This window comes from Garra rufa, chromosome 18, assembly GCF_049309525.1.
Source record: "Garra rufa chromosome 18, GarRuf1.0, whole genome shotgun sequence".
In the NCBI taxonomy this organism is placed as follows: Eukaryota; Metazoa; Chordata; class Actinopteri; order Cypriniformes; family Cyprinidae; genus Garra; species Garra rufa.
Window position 1 is genome coordinate 40,440,656 of NC_133378.1, and position 13,999 is coordinate 40,454,654.

At 35.8% G+C, this 13,999-nt stretch overlaps 2 protein-coding genes across 2 annotated transcripts; both read right to left on the reverse strand.

The window, feature by feature from the left end:
- Positions 1 to 1,953: 1,953 nt before the first annotated feature.
- LOC141290673 (E3 ubiquitin-protein ligase TRIM39-like) lies at positions 1,954 to 4,939 on the reverse strand. The gene is made up of 6 exons (XM_073822775.1): positions 4,388 to 4,939; positions 3,782 to 3,877; positions 3,359 to 3,592; positions 3,004 to 3,154; positions 2,647 to 2,673; positions 1,954 to 2,538 (listed from the first exon to the last, which is right to left on the reverse strand). Exons 1-6 carry the CDS (start codon positions 4,937 to 4,939, stop codon positions 1,997 to 1,999), a joined length of 1,602 nt encoding a protein of 533 aa, XP_073678876.1. The 3' UTR covers positions 1,954 to 1,996.
- A 4,486-nt stretch (positions 4,940 to 9,425) lies between these two features.
- On the reverse strand, positions 9,426 to 13,458 carry LOC141290675 (E3 ubiquitin-protein ligase TRIM21-like). Its single transcript, XM_073822776.1, has 6 exons — positions 13,111 to 13,458; positions 11,868 to 11,951; positions 11,436 to 11,657; positions 11,064 to 11,214; positions 10,117 to 10,143; positions 9,426 to 9,967 (listed from the first exon to the last, which is right to left on the reverse strand). Exons 1-6 carry the CDS (start codon positions 13,456 to 13,458, stop codon positions 9,426 to 9,428), a joined length of 1,374 nt encoding a protein of 457 aa, XP_073678877.1.
- Positions 13,459 to 13,999: the final 541 nt, after the last annotated feature.

Here is a 13,999-nt window from a genome sequence, read left to right on the forward strand (position 1 = left end):
GTCAATTTAGCTCAAATTTAATTCATTATAAATTCATAGGGAATTTGGACAAAATCGCTGTTTTATGGCTGCTTATGCTGTATATGATACCAATATACATAATATAGTGAAAACACTGTTTGCTAGCAAGATAGTTCTCTTTTGAATTTTTTATTGGACTTTATTGGATAAATCTAAGACATAAAAACTAATCTAACACATAAATACAGGCATTCAAACATCCACAATCCCAAGTTCATAGCAATATATGCAATTGCTTAGACCTGAACAACCATCAATCATCTAATTAACCCTTGCATGGAGTTTCTCAATGAGGCTATATAACTTTATATTAAATGCACCAGTTCAGCTAGAATCTGGAGGTTGTACTTGCATTGCCTTGGTGTTAAAGGGATTCCCTTTGAAGTTGTTGCAGAAAGGGGTTTCCCTATAGGTTGCTGATTGGAAGTTCAGTGGTCATTGGAAAGCATTGGCTTAAGATGCAGAGTTGTCTGGGACATGGTTTGCAGCAAAACTTAACTCAGAACATGAAACTCCGAGTTTTAAAACTCTGCTGTTGGACAAGTCCCAAATGATGTCTTGACCAATTAGACATGCTCTTAGTTCGGGATGTTGCTATGTTTCTCCTCCCAATACATAAATCATCATGTTATCTTATCAGTCACATGGTCCGAATTTTTTTTACTCTTGCAGAATATAATTTGGACATAATTTCTATAACAAGAATATAATACATTGTTACATACAATCGATTGATAGAAATGTTTCAAGAAAGCAATTTCAAGGTCAGGCATACCAAACACAAATATAAACCATTAAGCTAATCCGTAGTTATTAAAAGCATGTACACAGCGAGTGATTAGAACATAATAGACAAATGTTTGAGTTACATACATGATATGGAGGTATGCAATGGACTGATTTGGTGCATCTTCATACAGTACGTAAAAGACAGTCTATGTGTCGTTCTGTGAACATGAGGATGTGTTCTGTGAGAAATGAAAGGTCAAAATGTCATGAAGGAGCCTGGTCTTCATCCTGGGTGGAACCCACCCAATGAAGTCTCTACTAATGATTTTCCTCATATGATGGTCATGATTGATCCATTTAGCTTGGTTACTCGGCCCAAATTTGATAATCTCCTTCCTGTTTTGAAATGATCAATAAGTGTTCTTTTGTTGCAAGTTTTTCAAAGCTGCTAGTTGGTGGACTTACTTCAGACTGACTGGTGCTAGGATCTGATTTACAATCATCCATGTTGTATTGGGCCTTTTTGTGGAATTTGGCTCCTCGTGTTTCAATGATGTTCTGATGAAATCTTAAATTGTCTGATTTGCTCTGATACGCTACATAATATTATTATAAATGAAGTCCACTCACATGAATCAGCTGTGTATCTTTTTCCATTCTTTCTACTCATCATTTTCATCAGTCTTTCTACTTTAGTAAAATTACTGAACATATTGATGACATCACAGATTTTCATCCAATCAGAATCTCTCTGAAATTAGAATGTATTTCCTCTTGCAACACGCAGTAGCTTCTTTCTGTTCTTTTTCCTTCCCCCTTCTTCCCTTTAAAGAAATCCAAATGTTTTGTGCAGAACTGGAGTCAAAACACAATTCATAATATATATTTGTTTGTTTGTTCATTTGTTTATATTGGCAGATTATACAGGAGTATAATCAGGCCCAGAAAGGGCCTCAGAGTACAGGAGGCCCTCAGACTCTCGATGCTGCTCTCTGCTGGACAGAAAATGTATCTGCTGCGTTTGAATCACGATGAACATAGAAAACATATCAAATGTTTAAACTGGGTAAATGTACCATTTTAAACATTTGATATGTTTTCTATGTTCTAAAGGGAATAAAATATAGGTCAGTGAGATTTGCAAATCATTTTATTCTTTTTTTTTATTTACATATTTTAATGATTTAAAAATCAGCTCTTGCATAGTTAATCTTTCCATATTTCATGTCTCATATTTCAGGGCAGTTTATTTGTTAACAGGTGTGATGATCAATGGGTTTGAGTTTTTACCTTCATCATTATGGCATGGGCTAAAATATGGATTGAGTTTGTCAGTGAAAGTCTGACCAGTGAAAGAGTAGATATGAGATCTGGAGCCCACGTCATAAAAAGAGACCAGACCCTCCTCATAATCCACAAACACTCCCACCTTCTCAGGTTTCACTTTCAGAGATAAAGAGACAGATGGACTTTCACAAGCGTCATATTCATTCTCATTCCTCAGAATCACAGTCCAGTATCCGTCCTCAGGAGTCAGGTCAGTCTCCCCCTTCCTGGTAATGGATTCTCTGGCCACTCCTAAATCCCACTCAGTCTTTCCCTTCACCTGCACCTCATAGTAAAATCTCCCTGAACTGAATCCCTCCTTTGCCAGAACACACAGACCTCTATCAAATCTCTTTGGGTTTTCTGGGACAATCTGCTCAATGTCTTCATCGCTGACTTGTTTTCCATCATCAGACAGGATGAGATGTGGGTTCGCTGTTTCAGGATCCAGAGTCACTTCCACTAGATGACAGATTAGACATTATCAATCAACTTCTGATACTAATACTGATTATAAAAATATAAATTATTTTAAATGTATTGAATAAAATAATGCAAGTCACTCTGTACCTGCAAACTTCTGTGCACACTTCAACCCTGTGAACAGATGACAATATGATGTGAGCAATTATTTATAGGAATATTTCAAGGTTAACAGTGACTTTATTTCTATTGGCAGCATCAGTGACACATAAATGTGGCTCATCCATCAGTTTGAAAAACAGAACTGAATGTCTTTCCAGTAAATACACTTATATATGAGACGATCATAATAGAAAGACCGATTAGTGTCTACATTTTAAATTTTAATTATTCAGTGTAAATATGTGTTATTTGATTTTAGAAGTTTTTATAATGTCCTTGTGATGTGGGAAAAGTACATTTCTTTTATAAGAGTTCTGTTCACTGTATTTGATATTTACATACCAGACTGAATGAGTTTTTCATCTAGAGTTTCATCAAGAGTTTTCTTAAACTGAATCAAAGCTGTAGTTATAGGAAGCACATCCACATCAGAGTCAATGCTGATCTCAGTCCAGTTCTTGGTGTGTGGACGACTGCACAGGGATGAGGACATCTACAGCAGGAGAGAGAAGACTAGTAAATATGATCATATGCAGGAGCTTCCCAACATGGTTAACTCAGTTTTCTAATTTGACTTGATTATAGTTTCATTCCTCTTTTGTACATTTTCTAAAGACAACAGCTCATCAGCTTTATCCGCCAAGCATTTGATCAATAATATTCTGCATTCTCAGTGATGAGGCAGATGTTGACAGACCTGTATGAGGTGCAGATGATCATCAGTGTGTGAGAGCTGCTCCAGCTCAGTGTTTCTCTTCTTCAGGTCAGTGATTTCCTGCTGCAGCTCTTTAATGAGATCTTCAGCCTGTTTCTCTGCTGCTTTCTGCTGTTCCTCCATTGTCTTCAGCAGTTTGGACTGATGCCTCTCAATGGAGCAGATCAGATCAGTGAAGATCTTATTTCTGGCTGATTTCTCTTCGTCTGTGTTTCTCTGATGAATGAAAACAATTAACAAAATGATAGTCAATCTGATACATGATTACATATTTATTTAAAGTGATATTACACTCAAAAAGTAAAATTCTCTCTCTTTTTTAATCTACTTAATCCAGCACCTTTATTTATTATTGTAGACTGAAATATTATGAACAAATAATTGTAATAATTTTCCCCTGCTCACCTTTCTCATCTCTACTGAGTGCTGGATCTCTTGAATCTTCTTCATTCTGTTCTGGATCATCTGCTGCATGTCTGTCTGTGTCTGAACCAGCTGATTCTACAGACAGAGAAAAACTTAATTTAACTTTTAAATTTAACTTTTCATCTTATATCAGTTTTCAGGGTACACTAGACTTTGAGCATGTAAAATGTCTTTAGAAGCTGCAACAGTTGTGATATGACTTCACACTCTGCTGCATCTTTTCAGAAACCCAAATTCAATGCATAACTAGTGCTGGGTAGCAAATGATTTCATGTAATCCTGATGTGATCAGATTTCAAAAATGCAGAGCACAAATTATTCTGAGTATATTCAGAGACACCATACTTGGTCAAATGTCACGTCTCTTCCTTTCCTATATATGGTATGTTTAATGATAGCAGTGAAATGTGAAACAACTTCGCAGGAGCTTGAGTTTCAGCTCTCCAACATTGACTTCCATTCAAATACATGCAAATGTAAAGAAAAAGTGTGACCAACTCTTAACATAGAAAAGGGACAACATGTCAACACAGAGAAAAGAAAACGGCATTTTATGGGTTCAAGAGTTATGTTTGTATGTCTTACCTTCTTCTGCTGACTCTCCTCCTCTATAGGAACAGTGTTGTGAGTCCTGTGGTCTCCTTCAGTGCAAAAAAGACACACACACGTCTGATCATCTCTGCAGAACAGCTCCAGAGGTCTCTCATGTTTCTGGCATATATAATCCTCCAGATTTTCCACAGCGTTGATCAGTTTGTGTTTCTTTAGTCGTGGGACTCTGTGATGAGGCTCCAGGTGAGTCTCACAGTAAGAGCTTGGACACGTCAGACAGGACTTCACAGCTTTCTGCTTTCTTTCATCACAGATGTCACAGAACACCTCAGATCTTCCTTGATTGAGCTTCTCCTTAAAGTGTTGCACAGCATCTCTGAGTGTTGTATTAATCTTAAGATCAGGTCTTTTGCTGAATTGTTTTTTACAGAGTGGACAGAAGCAGATCTGTGTGTTTGTCCAGCACTGGTTCAGGCAGGTTCTGCAGAAGTTGTGTCCACATGGAGTGGTGACTGGATCAGTGAACACATCCAGACAGATGGAGCACTGGAGCTCCTTATTTGGTGGACCACTGGAGGATGCCATGGCTGAAAAGATATATGTGATGGCAATATATCATGTACATTGCTGAATAGAGCAGTTCTGATAATACTAATGATGCGATCAAGTCATTTAGTTTGTATATGGATGTTGTTTCAAAAATATTCTAACTAAAAACTTTCATTTCAACATAAACTACGAACCACTGTTTAAATCAAATGCAAAGCAGTCATGGAGCAATATGTGACACAAGTTTCCAACTGGAAGTTAGGACAGAGTTGAGAAATGTCAACTTCACTGAACCTAAGCTTTGCCCCTAACTTCTGCTCTGAAACGGCTGCTCTTTTTTTTTAGATGACTCTGTGACACTGCAATGCATATTATTGGGTGGTAGAAGAAGAAAGTTTTACAGTAATATTTAAAAATATCACAAATTAATTTTTTATGAAAGACAACACAGAAAAGTGGAAGTGATATATTTTATACATATAACCTACTAAACAAACACCTGAAAACACCAGGTGTCATTTTTGTTTAAAGGAGTTGATTTTCACTGTCTGCAGTTCAAGTACTTCCTGTTTCTGCCGTCTCTAAACTGACAGCGCACACCAGACTTGATTTACAGCCAATTAAATGATATACTCTTACTAACATTCTGATACTGCTTCATGCTATTAAACTTCTGAATGAGCTCTTTACATTTCCTGCACTTACCTGAGAGTGAATATCGGATCTGATCGTTAATTGTAGAGTTTCTGAATAGAAATGATTGTCGAAGTTTCCAGTCCATCTGCTAAGTTTCAAGGCTTGTTCGAGATGCACCTCGCCTGAAATGTAGGCAAGAGTTAGTGGTTGCAGTGAGGGGAGGAGTGAAAAAAGTGCAGTTAAGACAGATGCGCATGCGGTAATCATGAATGACTGAATCCAGTGAGGATGTTGAACCTGAACAGGACAAGTGTAATAGAAAAGTTCAGCTTACCACAAGGCTTTGGCTAATAAAATTGAGCAACTACAGAAGGAATGAAAATGTAATATAAATGTAGTTTAAAAGTTCTATACCAGCTAACAAAATACTCAAAGTAATGAGAAAGTTCTAGGTGTTCGGTCTAAACTTGAAAGCTTGATGGAAGTTTTTGTAGAGACAGTCATGGGTTCTGTGATCCCATTATTACCCAGTGATGAGCAAACCAAACAAAATGATTGGTTCTGAAGTGTATAAACACAGTGACACCTTTATTAAAGACACAAAGCAGTGGATAAGTGGAATTGAGAGCTCAAGCGATAATGCCACTGGAATTAGCAGGGTGTCTTCTAGATGGTTCAAGGGACCAGAATATGTCAAATTTCCATGAAAAACCCAGATTATATAAATTAGCATTTCTAATGTTCAATGCAGAGGCCGATATAGCCGCTCTGTTGGTGTCATAATTTAATGAAGAAAAGCATTCAATTGAGGAAAAAAAAACTAAACGTAAGAAAACAGAAAGGGGAATTTGGGTTGCGAATGGATATTGCTGCAACTAGCTCCAGTGTGCAATGTGTTCAAAGTGATGTGATGCATCATTCTGATGAAGTTGTTGATAAAGGACAACCCAGACACTTAATGCTGATGCAAAATCTTTTATTCACAGAATTGAAACTCAACAAATGGTTTCTTCCGGTGCAAAGGCAAACATATAGGGAACATTTCTCTAACCATTTGTAGTGGACATGAAAGAGTGTTTTGCCTACACTCTTAAAGGGTCACCCCACTTTTTTTGAAAAAGAGGCTCATTCTCCAACTCCCCCCGAGTTAATAAGTTGAGTTTTACCATTTTTAAATCCATTCAGCCATTCTCCTGTTCTGGCGATATCACTTTTAGCATAGATCATTGAATCCTATTATACCAATAGCATCGCGTTCAAAAATAACCAAATGCTTTTCGGTATTTGTCCTATTTAAAACTTGACTCTTCTGCAGTTATATCGTGTACAAAGACCGGCAGAAAATGTAAAGCTGCGATTTTCTAGGCCGATAAGATTAGGAATTACACTCCCATTTCGGTGTAATAGTCAAGGAAGTCTGCTGCCGTAATATAGCCGAAGCAGGCGGAGTAATATCACTCTGAATCACAACAGAATCTGACATGGCTTTGTTCATATACACAGATTGTTTAATGCTGCTGAAGTAGTCAAGTCACCTTTATTTATATAGCGCTTTTGACAGTAGATTGTTTCAAAGCAGCTTTACCATACTACATAGAAACATAATGTCAATAATGCAAAAGGACAACAGTAAACAATAAATTTTCAACTTAAGGCATGTTCATTATTGAATTGTGAAGTACACACACTTACTCAAAGGTTGTCATGTAAATAGCCTTTAAATTAAAGTGTAACTTAAAAAAATCATTATTGTTGAATATTGCTCTTGATATTGTAAACAAATATTATTATTATTATTACAATAACTAATAGATTTAACTCAGATTTTTTCGAGGGGGGAAAAGCATATCATATTCTGGCTACAGACAATACAAGCTATAATTTTATAATATTGTGCTATGCCTATCAGAAGCTCAGAATGCACTGATTAATATGTTATGTTTTTACAATGCATCACACAAACAACTTAGACATGACCAAAAATCTCATCTTTAAAAAAATTTCTTTCTTTTTTTTTTATTGATTTTTTGTAGAAGGAATGATCACATGTGGCTGATTTCATCCAGGAAGTATGAGGGGCCAATAAAACATGTGCAGTATGAATATCATCTCTGTATCTTATTCCTGCTTGAAGAAATAACCCTTGTTGCAACCGTCCCCACTATCCCCTATTCATGTCAGATATAATGATTGGATACATTTCTGTAGTCTTTATTGCTATTTTGTCATGTCTAAAAATGTTGTTTCTTTTTTTTATACATCCTGCCTACAGTTTTGTATTTTTTTTAAATAGTCTTTAGAGAAACAGTTGTTATATAAAATTGAGTCACTGATTTTGTTTCTCAAAAGATGGAAAAGGTTTCAGTGTGCGTGACTGATGGGAAGGATTGTGCGAACTGAAGGCCTGAAAAAACAGCCGCCTTCTATCCATCACCCACCTTGGTCATAGACGGGGCCGGACCTTATCCGTGGAGCCACCAAACTCTCCATCATCCTGAAGAACAAAAGCTCAAAGCAGCGCACGGTCAGTCTGCTGTTTGAGGCGATTGTCATGTACTACACTGGAGTGCTGAAAGACACCGTGAAGAAGGAACAGATTCCTGTCGACCTCAAACCACAAGAGAGTGAGTGAAGTTGGACTAACAGTCTTATCACAGACATTTCTCTGGTTATTGTGCCCCAGAATGTATGAATCAGTAGCTGCATTTGTCAAACATCACTAGATAAAGAGTTGACAATCAAGATCTCGTTCCAGAGGCTGCTGTCACAAGAATGTTGAAGAATGTTTTGTTCTGTATAGAGGGATTGGGAATGCAGAGCGTCAGGAAGATCATGAACAGTTAAGATTTTCAGTGTTTAAAAGCATTTTAATTTCAGATGTGATGTGTTCATGAATATTAGATTTGTGATCTGTACTACATCATATATGTGCACTGTTTCTGTTTCATCTTCCAGCAAGTTAATGGACATGTTCTGTATGTCAGTGACACACTTTTGTTCTCTGACTTTCATTCACATGCAATGAGCGGATCTCTAGATCAGTATGTGTGTATGATGTGTGTGAAAAATCTTTACTGATTTTGTACAACAATGTCCTGAAATACAAACCTGAATCTTCAAAACTAGACTCGGTTAAAGGATTTCTCTCAGAAATCTGGTTTACCTCCATAATGTTCTGAATATTAACACTGCTATTTTTCCATCCATAGTTAAGTAGTATGTTGTATGCAGTGCTGAACATTTCAAACAGTAGTATGTATGCTGATAAATATTGTTTGGTTATCATAAATATTGCTAATGTGCATCCAATTTTGATTCAAATGCTGGATGTCTTGTAATGAGACAAACAAGGGGCTTATGGCTGATCAGACTGGAAAATGAAGGTAAAGTTGAGAGCATTGCATTGTGAGATGCAGTATTTGATGCAGTGTTCTGTTTTCTGCATGCAGAAAAGTCAGGCAAAACTTTTGCAATATGTAGTATTAGTAGAATGTCTAGATCTGAACAACATAGACTTTTGTAAATTCCAAATTTTTTGGTGCTTCATTAGTCCTCTCTAACGAGTAAAGAAACTTCTTGTCAGACACAGGAATTATTTACAAATCTCATAAACCTATATTTTATTTGTAATAAGACATACAAAACATCAAATGTTTAAACCAAGGAAATTCATTATTTTACCCCATATAAAATGAAAATGAAAAAAAAAAAAAAAAATTAAATCTGCACACCAGGACAAAAAAGGTCAGTATTTCTAAAAATGAGCCTTCATCTGTGGAAACCAAAATCCCAATTAGGGTTTTCACAGTCCTGTCTGTAGCTGTGACACCCTTTTTACATGGAACATATAATTTACAAATATGCTTGGTTCTTAAAGTTTCTCTTTTCAGATTTCATGTTTCATGATGATCAGTGGCTTTGAGTTTTTACCTTCATCATTAAGGCATGGACTTAAAAATGGATAGAGTTTGTCAGTGAAAGTCTGACCAGTGAAAGAGTAGATATGAGATCTGGAGCTAACATCATAAAAAGAGACCAGACCCTCCTCATAATCTACAAACACTCCCACAATCTCAGGTTTCACGCTCAGAGATAAAGGGACAGATGGACTTTCACCAGCTTTATATTTATTCTCATTCCTCAGACCCACAGCCCAGTATCCGTCCTCAGGAGCCAGTGTGTTCTTCTCCTTCCTGGTAATGGATTCTCTGGCCACTCCTAAATCCCACTCAGTATTTCCCTTCACCTGCACCTCATAGTAAAATCTCCCTGAACTGAATCCCTCCTTTGCCAGAACACACAAACTGGCATCAAATCTCTTTGGGTTTTCTGGGACGTCCTGCTCAATGTCTCCATGCCTGACTTGTTTTCCATCATCAGACAGGATGAGATGTGGGTTCGCTGTTTCAGGATCCAGAGTCACATCCACTAGATGACAGATTAGACATTATCAGTCAACTTCATAACATACATTTTCATGTGTATTTGATACAGACTACCATTATTGTAGGAGTACAGTACAAACAAGTATTGTTGTAGAAAATGTTGGAGAAAATGTTGTCCATCACACACTGTACCTGTATACTTCTGAACCCATCCCAACTCTGTGGACACACACATGAAAAGTGATTAATTTATATTTTTATATTTTTATATTTTACAGTTTTACAGTTTATTATTATTATTATTATTATTATTATTATTATTATTATTATTATTATTATTATTATTATTATTATTTGAATTTCACAGTGAGCTTATCTCTATTGGCAGCTTCGGTAGAATCTAAATGTGGCTCATCCATCAGTTTGTAAAACAAAATTCAGATTGTCTTTGCAGTAAATATACCTACAGATCTATGAGACAATCATAACATAGAGATTAAAGTTTTTATTAAAGCTCTAATATTTATTATTTATTAATTAATAATATAAATTATGTGAAGTGTCTATTTACACTAAGTGCAAATAGCCTGTCTTGTTGGCAGAGGTTATTTACAGTTATTTACAAGTCTGCCCACCAGTGTGTAGTCAACACTACAAAAGACTCTAATTTAACATCAACTTCAATGGTGAAGATGACAAAGCGCGTGCCATAGTCTTTTCAACACGATCAACCCAAGTTCGAATCCGCCTTTTGCTGAACTTTTGTTTCCTTTCTTTTCAAATCTTATATATGTAATGTAATTGCTATTTACACTTTACACATGCAAATAGCCGCTGCCTTAATTATTCAGTGTAAATGTGTGTTATTTGAGCTGTGAAGATTTTAAATTGTCCTTGTAAGGTGGGAAAATGTTTTTAGACTGAATAATTGAATGCAGATTTCTGGTTACTGTACAGTATGTGTTACTGTAATGTAATTCCTGTGAGTGGAGTTTGTATAGGTATGTTAAAAGTTACATCATTACATGTTGCTTTCCAGTATTCACAAGTAATACTCATTTAACTGGTTATGACTTGAGTTTAAGTTTGGATAGAATTTCACATTATAAATCTATTCACTGTATTTGATATTCACAAACCAGTTTGACTGAGATTTTCATGTAGAGTCTCATCTAGAGTTTTCTTCAGCTGAATCAAAGCTGTATTCATAGGTTGCAGATCCATACAAGAGTCAATACTGATCTCAGTCCACTTCTTGGTGTGTGGACGACTGCGCAGGTATAAGAACATCTACAGCAGGAGAGAGAAGACTATTACATGTATGTTTTTTATTGTTAATTTTAAATCTGTTGGAGCTTTCTAACAAAGTTTTCTAATTTTTCTCATTTGATGTTATTACGATTTCTTTCTTTTTTGTGCAAGTTCTAAAGACAGCAGCTCATCAGCTTTGTCAGCACAGTATTTGACAATAATATTCTGCAGTCTCAGTGATGAGGCAGATGTTGACAGACCTGTATGAGGTGCAGATGATCGTCAGTGTGTGAGAGCTGCTCCAGCTCAGTGTTTCTCTTCTTCAGGTCAGTGATTTCCTGCTGCAGATCTTCAGCCTGTTTCTCTGCTGCTTTCTGCTGTTTCTCCATCATCTTCAGCAGCTCAGACTGACATCTCTCAATGGAGCGGATCAGATCAGTGAAGAGCTCAACACTGGCTGATTTCTCCTTCTCTGTGTTTCTCTGATGAATAAGGTCAATTCACAAAATGTTACATGATAATCTGATACAAAATTGCATATTTATTTAAAGTGATATTACACTAAAAATAAAATTTAGTTTATTGTCCTCATGTCACTTCAAATGTGTGTTTTTTATTTATTTAATTCAGCACCTTTATTTATTATTGCAGACTGAAATATTATAAACAAATAATTGTAATCATCTGCTCACCTTTCTCATCTGGATCTCTTGAATCCTCTTCATTCTTTTCTGGATCATCTGCTGCACGTTTGTCTGTTTCTGAACCAGCTGATTCTACATACAGAGAAAAACACAGACGCAATGAATTTAATTTCTTCTTCTGATAGTTTTCAGGGTAAATTTGCAACCACACTAGACTTGAGCATGTGAAATGTCTTCAGAAGCTGCAATAGCTATGATGTCTTTTTAGCATTTAAAAAAACAACAACTTAAATTTAAGACATAACCAGTGCTGGGTAGTTACTGATTACATGTAATCTGGATTACATAATCAGATTCCAAAAATCAAGTACTTATAGTTTGAGTATATCACAGTTTATAATGATCATAATCAGATAAATTACTTTTTAATTGTAACTGTTGATTCTGGAAATTTGGACAAAAATATTTAAAACCTGGTAGACTTGGGTTATGTTTATGAATGTTATAAATGTGCTTCATGATGCAGGGATTGCCAAACACTTTTAACAGCGAAACCCCTTTGACTTAAAAATTTACTGAAATTTCCTGTTGTGATAATTTACAACATTTGCACATTCACAATTTGTTGCTGCTTAATTTATTTTATGTTTTTATGTTTTTATGATTTTATTAATTATTAGCTTTTTATTAACTTTATTAGCAACTTTATCAACATACCCACTGCAGTTTTAATGTTTAATGCAGTTTGGTGTTTATATATAAAAAAAGTAAAAAAAAAATAAAAAAAAAAAAGTCTTTGCTTTTTGAATATAAATATAGTATGTTTAAAAGAAGTTAGATAAAAAGTAATGTAATCTGTTAAAAGTAATAGAATGCAATTTTGTAATGTAAAAAATTTATGTAATCTACGCAGCTCTGCACATAACAAATAATATTAAATCTAAAATATAAAAATACAGTCTACTCTAATTCCTGCAGCAATTTATTTTCTTTTAATTTGGGTACAAGGTCCTGTCCTGACATTGATTTTCTGCTGATCACATGGTTTCACATGATATGAATTCACAGGTCAGAGTTCACCAAACTTTGAAATGCGAAACATCTTTGCAGGAGTTAGTTTTTCCACTTTCCCACATTCCCACATGAATGAATGGAAGTCAGTGGAATGAAAATACATTGTAGTGTGACCGACCCTTAACATAATTGAGGGACAAGCTCTTCAACATTTGAACACAGAGAAAAAAAAAACTGCATTTCATGGGTGTTTAAAGTGTTTTTTTGTATCTCTTGCCTTCTTCTGTTGACTCTCCTCCTCTATAGGAACAGTGTTGTGAGTCCTGTGGTCTTCTTCAGTGCAGAACAGACACACACACTTCTGATCATCTCTGCAGAACAGCTCAAGAGGTTTCTGGTGATTCTGGCATATATAATCCTCCAGATTTTCCACAGCGTTGATCAGTTTGTGTTCCTTTAGAAGTGGGACTCCGTGATGAGGCTCCAGGTGAGTCTCACAGTAAGAGCTTTGACACGTCAGACAGGACTTCACAGCTTTCTGCTTTCTTCCACCACAGGTGTTACAGAACACCTCAGATCTTCCTAGACTGAGCTCCTCATTTAGTGGAACACTGGAGGATGCCATGACTGAAAAGATAAGAAATGATAATATATCATCTACATTTCTAAAAAGAGCAGTTTTGATATTAATGACGTGATCGAGCCATTTAGTTTTTGTTTGGATGTTGCGTTTTAAAAATGATTACAACTAAAAACTTTCATAACAGTGCAAACTATGAACCTGTTCATATCGAAGTCAAAGCAGCCATAGAGAAATATGTAAAAGCAGTTTCTGACTGGAATTTAGGACAGAGTTGAGGAATGTCAACCTCACTGAGTCTAAGCTCCGCCCCTAACTTCTGGTCTAAAACTGCGGGTCTGGTGTTTGCGATGACTTTGTGGCACTGCAATTGAATATTAAACAATTAAATAAAGGTACTAAGTAAGGTTTTATCACAAAAATACCCTTTTACTGAAGAGTAAACAAAGGGATGGAGGTATAATATTTCAAACATATAACTCTCTAAATAAACACCTGTAAACAGCAGGTGTTCTTTTTGTTTAACAGAATTATTATTTCTACTGGACTTTTGTTCATTCTATTGGCAGTTCAAGTACTTCCTGTT